Raw genomic sequence first — 20,457 nt, forward strand, 5'->3', positions numbered from 1 at the left:
GGAGCAGCCCTGGGGCCGCCTCCATAACTTCACAGAGTGTGCCTGCACCTCTGTGCTGGGCACCCCCAGGGGATAGGAGGGGGTCAGACATAACCATGACCCAAGAGGAAAGCTCCTATAGCTGAATCGGAGGTCAGGAAGGAGCTGTGGAGAATGGGGGAGAATCAAGGAAGGCTCTAGGAAGAGGCGGCACACCAGCAGAGAAAAACGGATTCCAGGGGGCGGGAGCCAAGAGGCAAAGCAGGAACGCAGAACCTACGGTGTGCTCAGGCCCTGGTCCACCTCACTTACGACAGGCATCCCCTCCCCCGGCCCACGGGCCTTGCTGGGGCCCTCGTCCCCTCACCATCCGCTTCACGATGATTATCTTGGGACCCAGCGTCTTGCTGACAGTGAAAATGTGCATCAGCCGGAGGCAGAACATGATGAAATCCAGGGAAAGGATGACGCGCCCAGGATACAGTGTCGCTGGGATGAGCCTGGTGACCCGGGCAGAAGCACACCCCACCTCAGCTCTCTGCAACCCCAGGTAGCCACCACAGCTCCCAGCACCTGTCCCAGCCAGCGCTTCACCTGCCCAGCCCAGGCCTGGCCCTCGAAGGCAAAGGGTGGACCCTGGACCCTAACGTGTTCAAAGCCAGGTGTGAAGCCAAGGGAAAACAGTCTTTTCTTCAGAAAAGTCCAGAAGCCCAGCCTCGGGCAGGGTGCCAGGTCCTGGGGACCTCCCGGGTCCCTCTTGCCTCTTGGAGAAAGGGGACCATGGCCTCCCAGTACGCAAGGCCATAATGGGCAGTAAGGACCCAGTAGGAGGGAGGCAGGTAGACACAGCAGCAGCCGCATGTCCAGCAGGCAGGACAATTCCAGCGACTGCCATCCACAGCCCCCACACAGGGGCCACAGTCTGAGGCTTACAAGGGGCTCTTGTGTCTCCCTCCTCTGCTCCTTCAGCCATCCCAAGGATAGGCAGAGGTGCTGTCATCACAACACCCACTGGACAGACAACGATCCCGGGTTCAGAGAGGAGCTGAGCCTCGCCCAGGGTGGAGCCAGCTCCAGACCCTGGCTGTCTTCGGTGGGGGGACCACATGGAGGAAGCAGAGGGAATCCCTGGCCACCCACCTGCAGGTCAGCCCCGCTATAAAGAGCACAATGGCAGCGACGTCCAGTTTGTTCCAGAAGTCACTGAAGTACAGGGCTGCCATCTTCATGAGCCCACACTCATCCGGGTCATAGAAGAGCTGCTGACAAGAGGGAAGTTAGGGGCAGCCGGGGTAATCATTACTACCGTGGTTGTCATCAGCACCGGCTTGTGAAAAGACTCTTCCTTTGTGGAGAGAGCTGGTTGGTTCATTGGAGATTGGGAGTGAGATGGGGAGGGGACAGATCCTATATACACCACAGTCAAGGGCAAATGCAGGGCTTTCATCAAGCTCTGTTGCCCCCCAGAGCCACCGCTGTCCCCAGTGGCCCCTCTCAAACACGTGTGTGTGTGCTGGAGCTTCCCCACACACAGACTTTTATTCTGACAGAGCCGCACCTGCTTCCAGAAGCTGCCTCAGGAGGGGGCTGACACCCTGTGGGGGACTGGTGGAGCCTGCCTGCCTGGCAGGAGTCCCCATGCCCTCCCCCAGTCCCAGGCCAGATCCCACCAGCTGGGTGGGTGGGGCATGACCCATAGGACCAACCAAGTCCCTTCCCTGGATCCAACAGGCACACCCAGGGAGGGGGCATCCCCTCTTAGTTTGGGGGCTGCCACCAAGAGGCAGAGGCTTGGGGAATGCAGAGTCCTTTGGTCCCCTGTGGGAAGGGCCCACCTGGATCCACACTTCCTTCCCAGGACTCCCAGCAGGTAGCATGCATACCCAGTGTAGGCAGGCCATCTGACTAGGGCCTAATGGTCTGCCAAGTCCAGAGGACAAAGAGTATAGGCTGTGTCTGTCCCCCAGTTGGCTGATCCCAACCCAGCCCCAAGGATCACATCAGCCCAATTCATATTCACTTGCTGCCACCAGGCGCTGGCACTGTGGGAACACAGCAGGGAACCCCATACAGTAGGGATTAACCCTGCCCAAAGAGCAGTTTGGCCTGTGCCCCCAGCTCCTGGGAGTGAACTTTGAGCCCCTAGAACGTCCTGCCTGATGGAAGTTTTGTTTACAGGGACTTGGGCCATGCCAGACAGCCTAACAATGTGACTCAGGGTGGGGGCGTGGGCCACGCAGCATCAGCTCAACCTCTGGAGGGGCCAGACACTGAGGTCAGCCACATGGGTGGTCAGCCATGTCTATGTGACAGACCACAATAAAAATCCTGGACTTCGAGGCTAGAGTGGGCTTCCCTGGGTGGCAGTGCTCTGAGCACGATGTCACACATTGTTGCTGGGAGAACTAGGCCCTGTCCACACCTCCACAGGGAGGGGATGGCTGGAAGCTTGCACCTGGTCTCCCTCCTGGACTCCACTCTGCACATCTTTTACCTGGACTGGTTCTAATCTGTAGACCTCTGCTGTAGAAAGTCATCACTGTGAGTGTTGAAGCTCTCAGAGATCCTGTGAGTCCTTCTGGAAAACTACTGAGCCTGAGGGTGGTCTTGGGGACCCCTGTACTCTGCACTGCTCTTCACAGGAGAAGGAGGAGACACACCCACCCAAAGCCCATGAGGTCTTGGGGGTGAGGGCATCCCATTCCCCTATATCCTGGGGCCTTGCCCAGCTTGCAGGGGCCAGGTGAGGCTCAGTGAGGACAGGCATCTGGCCAAGGGTCCACCATGAGGAAATGGCCAGACTGGAGCAGGGGTGGGAGGGCCACCATGGGGCTGTGGGGGGCCTCAACTGAGATAGGAGGTGCTTAGTTTCCCTGGGCTCAGGTTTCAGGACAGGCCTCCGGGGTTTCCAGCCACTCCCAAATGTCTCTGGCCCCCTCCTCTGAGCTCTTCCCTAGAGGAAAGTTACTGTTGCCAGTTAGACCTATTTTTAGCACCAACATGAGGAAAATGAGACCACAAGAGGTTGGCTTCTGCAAATCCAGTGGCTGAGCATGCTCAGTGGAGAGGGGTTATGTAACCCTGGGAGCTGAATGACCTTCCGCTAGAGGTGCTAGAGAGCACAGAACATTCTCAAATATGTCCAGTGCCTGTGATAGGGTCTGACCAATGAGCATCCTCCATGAAGGGACCGACTGAGCATGTGCAAGACTGAGTTACACAATGGGAACCACCCCCTTAGTTGAATATTCATTAGATGTAGAAACTATAAAAGCCAGATCCCAGTAGAAGGGAGAGCTGGTGTTCACTCTCCTGGAGGCAGCCCACACTCTGCCTGTGCAATGTGTATTTCTTTCTCCTTGTATCAAATTTACCTGCAGAGAGCGGCTGCTCACTCTCTTGAGCCAGCCTGTCCTCAGTACTGAACTTCAAGTGTGTTTTTCTGGCTTTTGTGTTAGACTTGATGTCTGTACTGCACTTACTTCTGTGTTAGACTTGATGTGGGCCCTGCTCAGTCTCTGGAGGTGTGCCAGACTCTCCCCGTGAGGTCTGTTTCTCTTATTCATTACATTAAACCTGTTCTCACTTTCAAATACCATGACTCTGCCCTTGAATTCTTTCCTATGGTGGAGTCAAGAACCTGGTAAGAGGACGGGGTGGGTTGAGGCCAGTCACTGGGCCCCCAGACCCTTCCTCTGGCATCACCAGGACCCAGGGCGGATGGGGCTCACCTGCCGCGTCTCCTCACACACCAGAGAGAAGAGCCAGAGGTAGATGGCACACTCGCACCAGGAGGGGGTGGGCTGGAAGTCCACCATGAGCACATAGGCGAAGAGGCAGAGGAAGGCGAAGTAGGACAGGATGTTCAGGTGGAAGACGACCACGGGCGCGCTGAAGAAGGCGCGGGCACACGCAGAGCCGCCCACTGCCTGCAGCCTCTTCTCCCTGTGGCCGATGCCAGGTGATCATGAAGGGCTGGGGTCCTGACGTCCACAGCCCTTGACCACCCTGGGGGCCCCCCTCGACCCCGAGAGATGCTGCTGCAGGGGCGATGTGCTCGGGGGTCTCGCTGTTACGGAGGGAGGCGGTGTGATGCAGCCTGGGTCTGTGCGGCCCCACATCCCCCAAATGCAGCCACAGCAGGACAGGGCGCCCAGCAAGGCCTGGACCCAGAGATGACCCTCTGACGCCCACCCACACCAGGACTCTCAAGCGGGTGACACGGCCTGGCTCTTAGCCCAGCCTTGAGTCAGGTCCTGCCTGTGGATGCCCGGGCCTCAGCCACCATCCAGTAACAAACACCATCGTTCACAGGGGTCAGGGCCGACTGTGACCACAGAGTGCTGCCCACGCGGTATGCTCTGACACACGGCCTCTTATCACAGGACAGCTGGCCACGAGGCAGAGGCTTCGTCAGCAGATATGGCTTGCTGCCCTTAGGGGGCACTGAAAAAGCCCTGCCTCAGTTTCCCACCAGGACTCTCTGAGCACTTACAGCAACCCAGGCCCATGTCTCCAGCAGCAAGGGGTTCAGGAGGAGGTGGGCAGCATGGGCCTGTGCACATGGCTCACCCCCTCCACTTCCTGCCCATGTCATCTCTGCCAGTGTAGGACCCAGGCACAACCATAAAGACATGTGCAACTTGCTCCCAGTGACAGCATTTGGGAGAGAAGGTCTCCAGTCCCCAGGGCCCCTCCCGCAGCCCTGTGGCCCCCACGGCACCTGAACGAGACGAGGCCAGTGAAGAGCAGCGGGAAGACCAGCATGCACAGGACCACGCGCCACAGCCCATTGTCCACGCAGAGCTGGCCCCACCACACCTTGGTCAGGAAGGCCTGCAGGCAGTAGGGAGGTGTCTCAGGATGGGGGCCCCAGCGCCACACCACACCCGGGCCTTCACAATCACAACCCACTCTGAGCCCCCTGCCCATGCTGTGGCCAGCACAGGACGGGCGCCATCATCTGCCAGCTGAGGCGCTGGGCTCCAGGAGGGCAGAGTCTGCTGCAGTCTCACAGGAGTGGTGGCCAAGAGGCAGGGCTCACATGGAGGCTCCCGATTCCCAATCCCGTCTGTCCTCCCACCTCGAGCTGCGGGACCCCATCTTCGCAGGGTTCTGAGGCCGCACAGTCATGGGCCCTCGTGAGCTGGCCCCACTGAGCCCTGTAGGGCGGGAACAGACGCCTCCCCAGGCATCCCAGGCCCCAGCACAGCCCGGGACATGATGGAGCCCAGTGGGCAAGTGCAGCATGAAGCTGAGGGGACCCCACTGTGTGCCAGGTCCCCGTGGCCCCGAGGCCGTGCTGAGAGCAGCCACCACCCCGGGTGCTCCCTGCCCTTAGTGGTGCAGATGGACACACTGCCCCCATCCCTCCTGGGCCCCTAGGTAGAGAGGGCCAGCGCAGGCTGTGGGGACTGCCTGCTGCTCCCAGGCAGGACATCCCATGTGGAGGTGAGCCGCTGTCTCATGAGCAGATACCACCTGCTTTTCCTCATCTACAGGATGGGAGGGAAGAGCCTTCTGCTGGGGACTGGGACAAATGGGTCAGGCACTGCCCCAAGTCACTGAGGGGCCCGAGACCTGCATGAACATGTGTGCCTTCCTTGTGAGCAGGAGGCTGTGTCCCCCCAAAAGCACTGCAGGTGCCTGTTTCCGGAAGCAGGCCCTCGGAAGGTCACCTGGATGCCCCCGTGAGACACGAACTTCATGTCCTTGGCCTCCAGGGCAAGCTGCAAGCATGTGGTCTTCCCCCAGGCCTCCGACACACGGATGAGCAGCTTCTGGGCTCTCTCCTCATCCTTGCGGTAACACTCAGTGAAGACCCCTGGGCGGAGAAGGAAGATGGAGCAGCAGGACACTGAGCCCCAGGGACAGTGTCGGAGAGTGTACCCTCCAGACAGCATCGCTGGAAGGTCTGGCAGGGGTACAGAGTCAAGACAGGGGCTGATGTCCACAAACACCTGCGCCCAGGGCAACAGCACAGGGGCTGAGTCATGGTCTCAGTCCCACCCCACCGGTGCTCACCAATGGCTCTGTGCTCATACTCGTCTGCCAGCACCAGCATCTCTTCTGAACTGTCCGTGTCCTCCTCCTCCTTCGACAGCTCCTTCAGGATCTTGCTGCAGGCCAAGGCCGCCGCAATACAGTCCTGGCTCTGGGGACCCAGGAGTCACCGTAAGAACCTGGAGGGCCAGCCAGGCCCAGCCCACCCGGGGAACCTGATGCACTGCTGGGATGTGAAAGCAGAGAACATGGACAGGACGGGCCACTGGACAGGATGTAACCCCTTTCTGAAGGCCCGGTCTCCCGTGCTGCCCAGTGGGGTGTTCTACCTGCCCTGCAGTCTCTCTCCAATGGACAGAGCAGACACAGCATGTGCACTGGCCTGCCAGAGCCACGTGGCCCACACAATACTGCCCAGCCTGTGCACCCTCACAAACCTCAGCACTAGACATCAATGCAGGACTTCACTTGGCAGAATTTTTAAAATTTTCTTCCTGCCTAGACCTAAGTTCTTTGTCTCCAACTCTGAGCACACAAGTACTTTCTGGTGTTGAGGACGCTCACAACCTCCTACTCAGCCGAGAGCCATCCCTGCATGCTCTTGGCCCTGGGCTCTCCAGCCACACTCCTAGCTGGTCAACTGGTCTACACGTAGCCATGTCTGCTGAAAAGCAGGTCTTATTACCTGAGCCCAGATGATTCCTGCCAGCTCCCGGCGGTTCTGGACGATGGCCCAAATGAGAAGGTCACGGACTGGGTCCATGGTGAAGGTAACGTGGCCTGATGACCGCTTGTAGAGGGAGCGAAGGCTCACACCTTGCACCTGTGAGCAGTGGACAGTCAGAGTCCCAACCTAGGCCCCTGCTGGCATTGAAATCCCTGGGGGAGCCTCTCAGGAGTGCAGCCCCATCCGTAACCCCAACCACAGCCCCTGCACCAGCTCCCACCCCAGCCCTGACCTTCTTGGGATCACCATCCCTGGAGGCTGGGCCCACAACCTCTATTTTCAACAATACCCTAGACTGTCCTTATGTACTGAAGTTTTAAAACCATTGTTCTGGAGATATCTAGAAACATCTGGAAAGTGGAATACCCTTCTAACTCCTTCACCAATAATTTTAGACCCTTTTTCATACAAGGTGCTTCAAGTTTTCTTAGCCTTATCTTGTGGCATCAAAGCCTTTTTTAATGAAAATTCTATCACATTCTATTAAGATTTGTGGCTCTGAGCTCCCTAGGGGAATCTAACACAGTTTCTCCTGCACAGAAGGCCACCAAGAAAGGGCTGCTGAATAAACAATGACAGTCACACATGGGCAGAAGGGCACCTCAGCCTCAGTCACACTCAATGCAGGCTGTCCTGCTGATCAGTAAACAGGTGCTCAGATAGTCTGGAAACAATTCTCAGAAGTAGAGAAGACATTTCCCACATCATGTGCAAAATTGCACTTTCTTTGATTCTAGGAATTTCTAGAAGGGTTATCATTATAAAGACATTATAAAAAATTGCAGATACAGTTAAGTGTGAGCCTCTGTTTTATACCTTCTTAAGCACATTCCAACTGGGTGTCTTAAATAAACACCCTGGAATCAAGAAGAGCAGAACTATGAATATATAAAACCAAGCTGTAACTATGTTTTTCTCAGAGGTCAGGCATAGCTCACCTGGGACAATGGACAGATTGGAAAACCTGGGGGAAATGGCTAATTTTCTAGCAGGAAAAAAAAAAAAAGATTTTAGAAGAGATCCCAAATAGAGAAAAAATCAGGAAAGAAACTAAGAAAGCTATGAGAACTACTATCAAAAAATAAAAATAAAAAGGCACTGGGCTCCGACAGGCTCATGGGAGAGCCTACAAGCATGTACGAAGCAGTTAACTCCAGCCACATAAACTGCTCTAGAGCACAGAAAGGAAGGAAGCTTCCCAACTGTTTTTCCAAAGGTAACATAAAATTGATACCAGAAGCTGACAAATACAGCCCCCAGAATAAAACTACAAAGGCTTAAACATTCTGATGTAAAAAGCCTGAAAATATTGGCAATAGAATCCAGCAAAACATTAAACTTAGTATTAAACATACTACACTACAATCAAGTTGAGATTCAAAAAGGAATAAAAACGTTTCACTATCAGAAAATCTATTAAAAGAATTCACCAAAGTCATGGGTCAAAGAAGAAAAGCAGCTCAATCTTCTCAAAAGGCATCTGACAGAACTCAGCACTGATGCTTTCTTTGTTTTGTAAAACCTTAATGAATCAGAAAGATATGAATACTCCCTAACATAAATGCACATACAAAAGCCAGCATCATTCTCAGCATTGGGACAGCACAGGATCCCCAATCAAGGATGCTGTCTACAGCACCCACCCCGCTCCTGCTGCAGCACATGACTGTGTCTCACACACACAGACACAGCAAAATCTCGACCTGACCACACCAGAAGCCGAGAACACCTGCTTAGCAGGACTGGGGTCAGGGCAGAGGGACATCATTCTTTTTGCATGACATTTTTTTATTGTTTAGAATTTTTCGAAAGGAAGTGTAATGGACTGAATTGTGTCCCCGTAAAATTCGTATGTTGAGGCCCTAACCCCCAGTGTGATTGTAGGATTTGGAGGTGGGGCCTTCAAGGTGGTAATTAAGGTTAAATGAGGTCATAGGGCAGGGCCCTAATCTGTTAGGATGAGTGTCCTTATCAGAGGAAGAGACACCAGAGATCTGACACAGCACGAGGGTAGCCGTCTGCAAGCCATGGTGAGGAAGACAGGCCTTGCTGGGAACCGAATCCACCAACACCTTAATCTTGGACTTCTAGTCTCCAGAACTGTAAGAAAGTGAATTTCTGTTGTGTAAGCCCACCAGCAAGTGGTATTTTGCTATAATAGCCAAGCAGACTAAGACTGGGAGCATATATCTTTTCTAGTAAGAATAAAAGCTAATTTTATAAACAGAGCTGTGAGGACACACTGGCTCTGAGTACAGGCAGGGCACGTCACCAGCACGCACGTTGAGCTTGATGTGTGGCACAGGCAGCAAGAGCCGGGGCCGGTCGCTGTGTCGGGGGCGGGGGTACAGCGGCTGCGTGAAGTCTCCCAGCAGCTCCCGCAGCACCTGGGCCACGTGGTGCATCTGCACACGGGGCGTGGCAGGCGCACAAGCCAGGCGCTCAGGCTCCTCGGCCAGCACTTTCTGCAGCTTGCAGTGGAACAGGCAGGATGGCTCCAGGTTTTCATAGAGGTACAGCAGCGTGTCCCAGGTGACAAACTCCTTCAGCCGCACCCCATTCTCCAGAAAGAGCTTCACGAACTCAGGCTTATTGGAGATGAGGGCAGCAGTCATCGTGGGGTGCAGATCTGAAGGCTGAGAGCGAGCACATGGGGGTGACTGTGCATTTGGTCATCACTTCACAAAAGCACTCCTGATCTCAGGGACCCTGGAGACAGGGCTGATGCTGTCTCCAATCTGGGAAGGATGAAGGTCACCCACTACCAAGGGAAAGGCTGGGATCCAGACGGGACCCTCACCCCCACCCTGGGGCCTGCCCTTGCTTCCGCGGCACGATGCAGGTGGCCCAGCTTCACCTTCCACTGCCACTCATCGGTGAAGATCTCACTGCGGGCAATGTCCACACGGTTCCACGCCACTGCCAATTTCAGCTGGTGGTCCCAGTTCTCGTGGCCAAAGTGGTCTTGGCTCCGAGAGGCTGCAGGTGAAAGTGCATATCGGGGCTGTGATATGGGTCTCAATGCCACCTCCCTTCAGTGCCCCACTGACCAATGAAAACAGAGCATTAGGGATCTGTCATGAGCCAAGTCTCTTGACAATGTAAGGTGACAATGCAGTGCTTGTCTGCAACAGCCCCCCATGAACACACGCCCTCATAAAAGCAGTTTTCATTTCAGAGTTAGAATCGGAGACTCTTGGGGTTCAGGTCGTGACTGCAGCTCACCCCATTCCCCCTGCCCTGCACTCACTTCCTGGCCATGCCCCTGGCCCCTACATGACAGGTGGGCAATGACATAAGAAAAGAGCCTCACGGTTTAAAGAAGACACAGGTCTCTGAAATGCAGGCATTTTACATTAATGTTCAAAACCAGAACTCCAAAGCGTCATGTTTCTTTTTCGGCCTCGATTGTCTGAGAACACTCAACTGCACAACCCCTCACCCAGGTTCTCAGGACAAGTATTTTGCACAAGTAGTTTCTGTGCTCTTTCTCATTTAACTTTCCCAAATACGGGTTGTTATTTGGGGAAGAAAAAATAGAACTTTGTCCCTTACCTCACAACACAAAAATCAATCTGAGGTGGACCACAGACCTAAATATAAAAGCCATGTCTAGGGCCGAGCCCGTGGCGCACTCGGGAGAGTGCAGCGCTGGGAGCGTGGCGACGCTACCACCGCGGGTTCGGATCCTATATGGGAATGGCCGGTGCACTCACTGGCTGAGTGCAGGTCACGAAAAAGACAAAAAAATAAATAAATAAATAAAAAATAAAAGCCATAACCAAAACAGTATGGTACTGGCATAAAAACAGGCATACTGACCAATGGAATAGAATAGAGAATCCAGAAGTCAACCCACACACTTACTGTCAGCTGATCTTTGACAAAGGCACCGAGCCTATTCAGTGGCAAAGGGACTGCCTCTTCAGCAAATGGTGCTGGGATAACTGGATATCCATATGCAGGAGAATGAAACTAGATCCATACCTCTCACCGTATACTAAAATCAACTCAAAATGGATTAAGGATTTAAATATACACCCTGAAACAATAAAACTTCTTAAAGAAAACATAGGAGAAACACTTCAGGAAATAGGACTGGGCACAGACTTCATGAATACGACCCCAAAAGCACGGGCAACCAAAGGAAAAATAAACAAATGGGATTATATCAAACTAAAAAGCTTCTGCACAGCAAAAGAAACAATTAAAAGAGTTAAAAGACAACCAACAGAGTGGGAGAAAATATTTGCAAAATATATATCTGACAAAGGATTAATATCCAGAATATATAAGGAACTCAAACAACTTTACAAGAAGAAAACAAGCAACCCAATTAAAAAATGGGCAAAAGAGCTAAGCAGGCATTTTTCTAAGGAAGATATACAAACGGCTAACAGACATATGAAAAAATGCTCAACATCACTCAGCATCCGGGAAATGCAAATCAAAACCACATTGAGATACCATCTAACCCCAGTTAGGATGGCTAAAATCCAAAAGACTATGAACGATAAATGCTGGCGAGGCTGCGGAGAAAAAGGAACTCTCATACATTGTTGGTGGGACTGCAAAATGGTGCAGCCTCTATGGAAAATGGTATGGAGGTTCCTCAAACAATTGCAGATAGATCTACCATACGACCCAGCTATCCCACTGTTGGGAATATACCCAGAGGAATGGAAATCATCAAGTCGAAGGTATACCTGTTTCCCAATGTTTATCGCAGCACTCTTTACAATAGCCAAGAGTTGGAACCAGCCCAAATGCCCATCATCGGATGAGTGGATACGGAAAATGTGGTACATCTACACAATGGAATACTACTCAGCTATAAAAACGAATGAAATACTGCCATTTGCAACAACATGGATGGACCTTGAGAGAATTATATTAAGTGAAACAAGTCAGGCACAGAAAGAGAAATACCACATGTTCTCACTTATTGGTGGGAGCTAAAAATTAATATATAAATTCACACACACACACACACACACACACACACACACACACACACACAAACCGGGGGGGGGGGGGGAGAAGATATAACAACTACAATTATTTGAAGTTGATACGACAAGCAAACAGAAAGGACATTGTTGGGGGGGAGGGGGGGAGGGAGAAGGGAGGGAGGTTTTGGGGATGGGGAGCAATAATCAGCCACAATGTATATCGACAAAATAAAATTAAAAAAATAAAAAAATAAAAGCCATGTCTATAAAGCTGTTATAACAAAACAAAAGAAAGTATTTGTGACCATGGCATAGGCAAAGATTTCTTAGATAAGATACAAAGAACTGTGATAAATGGAAAAAGTTGATAAATTAAATTTCATTAGAATTTAAGCCTTCTGCTTTTCAGACACCTTGAAGACAATATAAAAGCAAGGCACAGACCAAGAGGAAATATTCCCAACACATATATCTGGCAAAGGACTTGTACTGGAATACACAAAGAACTCTTACAACTCAAAAATAGGAAGACATAACCAAGTAGAGTTGGACAAAAGATCTGAAAGACTCTTCACCATGGAAGATAAACAAATGGCCAAAAAGTTCATGAAACAATGCTCCACATCTTGTCAGTCATCAGGGAAATGTGAGTTCTAACCACATTGACATATCACTTCTCACCCACTGGAACAGCTAAGATTTAAAAGACTGACAGTTACAAGTGTTGACCAGGATACAGAGCAACTGGAACTCTCAGCCATTGCCAACAAAGAGGGAAAACAGTACAGTTTTTTTGGAAAATAGTTTGGCAGTTTCTTATAAAGTTGGACACACACTTATCATAAAGAACCAGTAATTCCACATGTAGGTATCAAACCAAGAGAAATGAACACGAATGGGAGCTTTGTTCATAATAGCCCCAAACTGGGAACAACCTAGATGAAATGGAAAAACAAACTGGGGTGTGCTCATGCAAGAGAATTCTACTCAGCAGAAGAAGGAAGGAAGTTCTGATACATGCAGCAGCACGGATGAATCTCACAAACAATTCACTGAGCAGAAGGAGCAAGATGTGGAAGAATGTATAACACATCCTTCTGTTCATGTGATGTTCTAGAACAGGTGAAACTAGCCTACAGCGACAGAAAGCAGATAAATGGTTCCCCAGGGCCCAGCTGGAGGAAAGGCTGACTGTAAAGGAGCAAGGGAAATGTTCTGCATTTTGTGACTGTGGTGGGCATGTGCATGTATACACCTGTCACAGTCACCTAGCAGTAAACTGAGAATGGGGGAGTTTTGCTGTGTATAATCTGAACCTCAACAAAGCTGATTTTTTTATTCATTAGTTTTTTCTGAGGTAAAATACACACAACATAAAATTTTCCATCTTTAACCATTTTTAAGTGTACAGTTTAATGGAATTAAATACATGCATAATATTATGTAAACATCACCATCATCCACCTCCACAACTCTTTTCATCTTGTAAATCCAAAACTCAGTGCCCATTAATCAATAATTCCCCAAACCTCTCCCCTCACCCCCTGAAACCACCATTCTACTTTCTGTCTGTATGATTTTGGCTACTCTAACTGATATAAGTGGAATCATACACTATTTGCATTTTTGTGACTGGCTTATTTCACTCAAGATTCATCCATGTTGTAGTGTGTGTCCAATCTTCTTCTTTTTCAAGGCTGAGTAGTATTCCACTGCACGACTACACCACATTGTGTTTATCATCTGTTGATGGACACTTGGGTTGTTTCCACGTTTTAGCTATTGTGAATAACGCTGTTATAAACATGGATGCAAATATCTCTTAGAGATGCTGCAGTTTATTTCGGCCAGTAAGTGGAATTGCTGGATCATACAGTAATTCTACTTTTAATTTTTTAAGGAACCACCATGCTGTTTTCCATAGTGGCTATAATACCAAGTTACATTCTCACGAACAGTACACAAGGGTTCCGATTTCTCTGCATACTCCGCAACTCTTACTATTTTCCATTTTTTTGATAGCAGCCATCCTAATTGGTGTGAGGTGGTATCTCGCTGTGGTTTTGATTTGCATTTCCCTAAAGATTACTTATGTGGATTTGATTTGCATTTCCCTAATGATTACTGATGTCGAGCATCTTTTGATGTCCTGATTGTCCATTTGTATATCTTCTTTAGAGAACTGTCTATTCGAGTCCTTTGCCCATTCTTGAACCAGGATGCTTGTTTTTTGTTGTTGTTGAGTTTTAGGACTTCTCTATCTATTCTGAATATCAATCATTTATCAAATATATGAGAGTATTTCAAAAAGTTTATGGAAAAATACAATTGAAAGATAATACTAATCTTTCCATAATCTTTTTGAAGTAACCTCATATGATTTGCAAATATTTTCTCCCATTTTGTGGGTTGCCATTTTACTCTACTAATGGTGTCTTTTAATTCACAAATGTTTAATTTTCATGAAGTCCAATCTATTTTTTCTTTTGTCCTCTGTGCCTTTGGTGTCATATTCAAAAAATAACTGCTAAATCCAATATCATGAAGTTTTGCCCTGTGTTTTCTTCTATGAGTTTTAGTTCTTTAATTCATTTTGAGTTAATTTTTGTATATGGTGTTAGATAAGGTTTCACCTTTATTCTTGCACATCTGGATATCCAATTTTCCCTGCAGCATTTGTTAAAGACCGTCCTTTCCTGCATTGAATGGTCTTGGCAACCAAGTAAAAAATCGTTTGACCATATATGTGAGGTTTATTTCTGGGCTCTCTATTCTGTTTCATTGGTCTATATGGCTGTCTTTATGCTGGTACCACACTGTGGTGATTCATTAAGATTCACAGTCATTTTTGAAATCAGGAAGTGTGAATCCTCCAGCTTTGTTCTTTTTCAAAATTGTTTTGGCTGTTTGGGGTCCCTTGAAATTCCATGTGAATTTTAGGATGAGGTTTTCTATTTCTGCAAAAAACATCATTGGGGTTTTTATAGGAATTTAATTGAATCTTAAGATTGCTTTGGGTAGCACTGACATCTGAACAATATTAAGTCTTCCAGCCCATGAGCATGGAGTGTGTTTCCATTTATTTAGGTTTTCTTTAAATTCCTCCAGTAATGTTTTATAGTTTTCATTGTATAAGTCTTTCACCCTCCTTGCTAATTATTTTATTTTTTTCAATACTATTGTAAATGGAATTGTTTTTGTAATTTCATTTTCAGATTGTTCATTGTTAGTGTATAGAAATTCAATTGATTTTTTCTGTTGGCTTTGTATCCTGCTACTTTGATAAATTGGTGGAATTCACCAATGAAGCCATCAAGTCCAGGACTTTCCTTTGTTGGGAGATTTTTGATTACTAATACGATATCCTTACTAGTTATAGGTCTATGCAGATTTTCTATTTCTTCATAATTTAGTCTTGGTAGGTTTTGTTTCTAGAAATTGGTCAGTTTCATCTGAGTTATCCAACTTGTTGGTGTGCAATGGTTCGTAATATTCTTATAATCCTTTTTATTTCTATAGAATCAGTAATAATGTTCCCACTTTCATATATGATTTTAGTAATTGGAGTCTTCTTTCTTTTTTCCTTAGTTCATCTAGCTAAAGGTTTGTCAATTTTGTTGATCTTTTCAAAGAACTAACTTTTGGTTTCATTGATTTTTCTCTATTGTTTTCTAGTCATTGTGTCATTGATCTCTGCTCTAACCTTTACTATTTCCTTGCTTCTGCTACCTTTGGGTTTAGTTTGTTCTTATTTTTCTAGTTCCTTAAGTTGTAAAGTTGGGTTACTGGTTGAGATCTTTGTGAGCATTTCTAGCTACGAGTCTCTCCATTAGCACTTCTTTTGCTGCATCCCATAAGTTTTGAACGTTGTGATTTCATTTTCACTGGTCTATAAATGTTTTATAATTTTCCCTTGACTTCTGCTTTGATTCATTGGTTATTTAAGAGCGTATTGTTTAATTTCCACCAATTGGTGAATTTCCCAATTTCACTTCTGTTATTGATTTCTAACTTTGTCTCACTGTAGTCAGAGAAGATACTTCATATGATATCCATCTTAAATCTGTTGAAAGGTTCTTTGAGACTTGCTTTGTGGCATAACATGTGGCTATCCTGGAAAACATCCCATGTGTAGTTGAAAAGAATGTGTGTGCTGTTGTCATTGGGTAGAATATTCTGTATACGTCTGTTAGATCTAGTTGGTTTATTGCGTTTAAGTCCTCTATTTTCTTATGCATATAAAATAACCTCCACATGATAAGGAAAGAGTTCCTTCCTCCCACCCCAATGCCCAGTTCCTTTCCTCCAAACAACCCTTTACAACCAGTTGAGTTGTGCTTGCTTCTAGAAGCAAATGCACTCTCTTTCTCTCCCTAGATGGCTCTCATAATCTCTACCTTTTCTCCCCCTCTGCTCAGACGGGACTGTACCATACATGTTACTCTGTACAACACAGAGCTATGCCAAAATAATCTTTCTGTTATGGATTTAATGTTCGTGTCCCCCCCGTTCCCTGCCAAAATTCATATGTTGAAGCCCTAACCTCCAGTGCAGCTGTATTTGGAGTAGGAAGTAATTAAGGTTAAATTAATTAAGTAATTAAGGTCATAAGGGTGGGGTCCTGAACCAATAGGATTAGTGTCCTTATGAAAAGAGACACCAGAGAGACCTCCCTCTCCCTCCCCGCCCCCCCTCCACATGCAACAAGGAAAGGTCACATGAGGATGCAGCAAGAAGGTGCCGTCCACAAGGCAGCAAGAGGGCCCTCACCAGAACCTGACCATGCTGGCACTCTAATCTGGGATGTCCAGACTCCAGAACTGTGAGAAAATAAATGTCTGTTGTTTAAGCTGCCCAGTCTGTGGTATTTTGTTATGGCAGCCTGAGCTGACTAATACACTTTTGAAAACTTTTTGAGAATATCATACCTCCAAAGTGCACAAATCTTAAGCATATAGCTCAATGACTTTTTACTGACATTTACACCTGCACGACCACCACCAAGATCAAGATATAAAACATTCCAGTACCCCAGAGACTCCATCATGCCCCTTCCTGGTCAACGCCCACCCAGAAGTAACCACTATTCTACCGCTGCAAACTAGCTCTGCTTGCTCTTGAACTTCCTAACAGCAGGGCAGAGTCCCTGGAGTTTGGCGCCTGTGACTCAGCCTCCTGCTGCGAGTCCTGCCTGTCCTGTGATGTGAGCAGCCACCTCCATCTCTCCCAGGGCTGTGCCTCTCCAAAGGTCAGACTTAGCACCCACAGCAGGCCCCTTGTCACTGCCTGTGAGGGCCCCGGCAGCTTCGAACTGCACCAGACAGAGCTCCCCGGGGTTCACTCCTCATTACTTTTGGCTGGCTTCAGAGAAAGGCAAAGAAGAGATGGACATTGTCACGGCTCCTGCTGTAACAAGAACCGTCTGGGGACCGTGACTGGATGGACTGCTGGTGGCACTCAGACCTGCCATCTTCACTCAGCTACTCATGCCGCTTCCTGGGCCTTCACTGTCCTTCCTGGCTAGGGACTTGGATCCACAGTGGTGAGTCACCTGCTGATGCCTCTGCTTCGACTCTTAAATGGGCACTTCCTGGCTTTTCTCTGTTCCAGCAGGAATCTTCCTGGATGGAAGTCTGCTTGGCTCCTTTTGCGTGAGGCTGAATCCCCAGTGCTTTTGTCAGGAGGGCTCTTTCTGTCTCTTTTCTGTTTGGGCTACATTCTTCCGGGACACAGACCTTTAAACAGAAGTCTCTGGTCTTAGTTTTAACCATCTCATTGTCTATGTGATGCTTTAGGCACAGTATCAAGTCCTTGGATCAGTAGGAGGTATAAAATTGATATACAGAAATAAGATTAAAGTCTGACCTGCTACCATGAAAGCTTCCTGCTGATCCTTGGCCGGGGCTGCTGCACCAAGCCCCACCAGGGTCTGACCCTTGAAGGTGACGAGCCTGACCTCGGGAGGAGGGGCACGCACACAGCAGAAGCTTCCCCGGCATCAGGGCTGTCCCTGCAATATCAAGCCAGCAGGGAAGGACGAGGAGAGCATTTACCTTCTCTGCAGAGCACTAGATGAAAACAGTGAAATATGCGGCCAGGGACGGGCCGCAGGACAGAACCAGGTAAGGAGCAGGGTTAGCAGCTCGGATCTGCTCATTGAAAGTTCATTTCACTGTTCCTGGGGGCTCTGCTGTGTGTGTGAAGCAAAGGAGTTTAAGCATGGTTCAAAGTGGGAAGTCGGGAGAGGTGACTTCCACGGCTCTTTCCTTCTACCCTGAAATTGTATGAGAAATCACGATGACCACAAAGGTATAAATGAGCGCTGCCTGCACTTGGGTTTCAGCTAAGAAGATACACTGCAGAGAGGAGCTTGTACCCCTAACACCAGGTGATGGTCAGGCACCCACCTTCCTGGCAGGAGATGGCTGGCCCACCACCAGCTGGCCACCACCCAGTGCATCTGGCCGAGGGGGAGCACTTTGGCACCTCAAGACTGGGACTCAGCATCCTGAGGGCCCATGTTCTGGCCTTTTCTCCCACTGTCCCCACCTTCCCTGACCCTCACCTTTCAGCAAGGCCTGCAGGATGGCCACATCCACATCTTGCTGACCGTCCTTGCCTTCCCGGAAGACAGTCAGCAGCTGCCGACTCCGGACAATGTCTTGGATCTGCAAGAAACATTTTGCAAGTGAGATTTGCATTGATGAGTGAACTTCCTGCCTCCTCTAAGTACCAAGAGCCAGAGCCCTGGTCTCAAGTCCTGCTGCCTGTGGCAGGGCCATCCCCTCGCCTGCCCACGCCGACACACAGGGACTAAATACACCACGTTTGAGAGTGGTCTGTTGGTGGACGGCACAACCTAGGTGTGAAGAATCTCACCTCGATGATGACACCAGGTCTCCTGGACACCCCATGCCACTCACACAAGGCTTCTCCTCCTGGCATGTGGCCCATGCCTCAGCATTGATGCACCCTCACACACGCCCCTCTGTCCCTAAGACCTCAGTGGCTCCCCATCTCCGAGGTCCAAGACACTCCCTGGGGTCCCTGCCCAACCCCACTGTCACCTCTCCCAGGGTGATGGAGATACAAAGGATGACTCAAAGCCCATTTTTCTGAGCAGTGAGAGGCCCAAAAGGGCTACTTCCAGAACCTTCAAGAAAGAAGCATTCCTTGGAAATAACCCCGAATCAGGTTTCCTCTCAGTATTTATTGTCCAGGCAAGAAAGTTACAGAAAAGGAACATAGGTGGTTACAAAAAGAACGAGATAATTGTCATGGCAACACTCATTAGGTTTAGCTGCACCAAGGACATCTGCCCTTACAGCAAGCATTTTTGCTGCTGTGTTACAATTTTTTACCTACAACAGAGACTTTAGCCTGGGGAAATTTTCCTGTCTTTTGCAAGCTTAACATTTCTATGTGCTAGGCCCTGTGAAATACATTTGCTTTATTAATGTTGGTATCCTCTACACCCCACCCCCCATCCACCAACCAAAATAATGTCTCCTGAATTTAACCCAGCCCCCGGCTCACATAATAAAGCAGCTTCCACTTTTGAGTGCCAATGTGCCCATGTGACACTGAGCACTTCACAGGGATGAGCCCCTTTCCCACGTGGAACTCAGCACTTGCCATCCCTCTTATGGATGAGAAAAACCATGCCAACGGTGGAAAGCAGCTTTCCCCTCGCCACACAGCAGCATCTGAGGACAGCAGCCTGTCCCGCACATCCACAGTGTAGACCGACACTCTGAGAAGGTGTGTGGAAGGAATGAGCCCATCACAACTAGGGGAGAGCAGCCCCCCTGCTGAGCAACCTCCAGGCCTGGACTTCGCAATGCAGAGTGGATTTTTAAAATGAAGCTCTATTCTATAGCACTAGATTAGATGCAGTTCTGAGAAGTGCCTGAATAATTTATAAGCCAACTGAGGAAACGTTGCAGGGCCGTCTGACAAGTCCCAGTGGCACCAGGACGAGGAGAGCAGCCCTGCCGTCAAGAGCTGCGCGGTGCTCACAGCCTGACCCCAGCATCTCACAGCCGGTCTGAGGCTCACGGCTGAACCGTGTTATTCTCCTATTGGACAAGAACAGTCTCACAGGACACCTGTACCAAATGAAGCCAATCTGAGACGAGTGTAAAACACAACAAAAATGATCTTACTGTGCCACCTGCGCACCAGCCAAGGTCAGCACAGAGCCCCAGGTCCTTCACCACACCTGGGGTTCCCAGGGTACCATCTCCTTCGGTCAGCAATGTCAACGTTGGTGTGTCCCTGGGGTCTGGCTGCTGGGCCCTGACTGTCCACAGAACCCAAATGAAACCATCAGAGTGAATGCCGCTCCACAGACTGCCCCAAAAAGCACACGAGCTACTTAAAACAGCGTGCAAATCTCCAGGAGTTCATCTTCCCAGGAGCCGGGTGAAAGGTATAGACACTGGTGGCACCACCAGCCCCAAACCGAGGGTCAGAAAGGCATCATCCCCCCCCCCCACAAGAATCCTGCCAGGAAACAGGTCAGGTGACGGCAGGGCATGCGAAACCCAGGTCCTGGTGGTCCAAGTGCGGCGAAACAGCAGGTCAGCATGGCCACAAGAACTGGCAGGCGCTGGGGGCCCTCTGCTGGAGCTGGCTCCAGCTGGGCAGTGCTTCATGGGGGGGGCACGATCCTTCACACCGAGGCTGGGCTCGACCCTGCCACCTGCTGCCGTCACTGGGCAGCTCCCCACTGCCCAAATCTAGACTGAGGCCTACCCTGGGCTCTCCAGCCCTCTGCCAGCCCTCCCCGGGTCC

The 20,457-nt window shown here is 49.5% G+C and overlaps 1 protein-coding gene across 3 annotated transcripts in view; it reads right to left on the bottom strand.

The window, feature by feature from the left end:
• The window catches only part of TRPM2 (transient receptor potential cation channel subfamily M member 2), a 57,039-nt gene that overhangs the window by 19,601 nt on the left and 16,981 nt on the right, over positions 1-20,457 (bottom strand). For 2 of the 3 annotated variants that reach the window (XM_063106895.1, XM_063106889.1), the window contains exons 9-18: positions 18,227-18,329; positions 9,567-9,688; positions 8,992-9,345; positions 6,668-6,805; positions 6,004-6,133; positions 5,658-5,803; positions 4,703-4,815; positions 3,711-3,924; positions 1,120-1,238; positions 347-479 (exon numbers count right to left, since the gene is read on the bottom strand). In XM_063106895.1, the coding sequence (XP_062962965.1) occupies positions 347-479; positions 1,120-1,238; positions 3,711-3,924; positions 4,703-4,815; positions 5,658-5,803; positions 6,004-6,133; positions 6,668-6,805; positions 8,992-9,345; positions 9,567-9,688; positions 18,227-18,329 (1,572 nt within the window). The remainder of the gene's footprint in view (positions 1-346; positions 480-1,119; positions 1,239-3,710; positions 3,925-4,702; positions 4,816-5,657; positions 5,804-6,003; positions 6,134-6,667; positions 6,806-8,991; positions 9,346-9,566; positions 9,689-18,226; positions 18,330-20,457) is intronic. The other variant, XM_063106902.1, reaches the window with a different exon arrangement.

The sequence above is a fragment of the Cynocephalus volans genome, chromosome 1 (genome assembly GCF_027409185.1).
Source record: "Cynocephalus volans isolate mCynVol1 chromosome 1, mCynVol1.pri, whole genome shotgun sequence".
In the NCBI taxonomy this organism is placed as follows: Eukaryota; Metazoa; Chordata; class Mammalia; order Dermoptera; family Cynocephalidae; genus Cynocephalus; species Cynocephalus volans.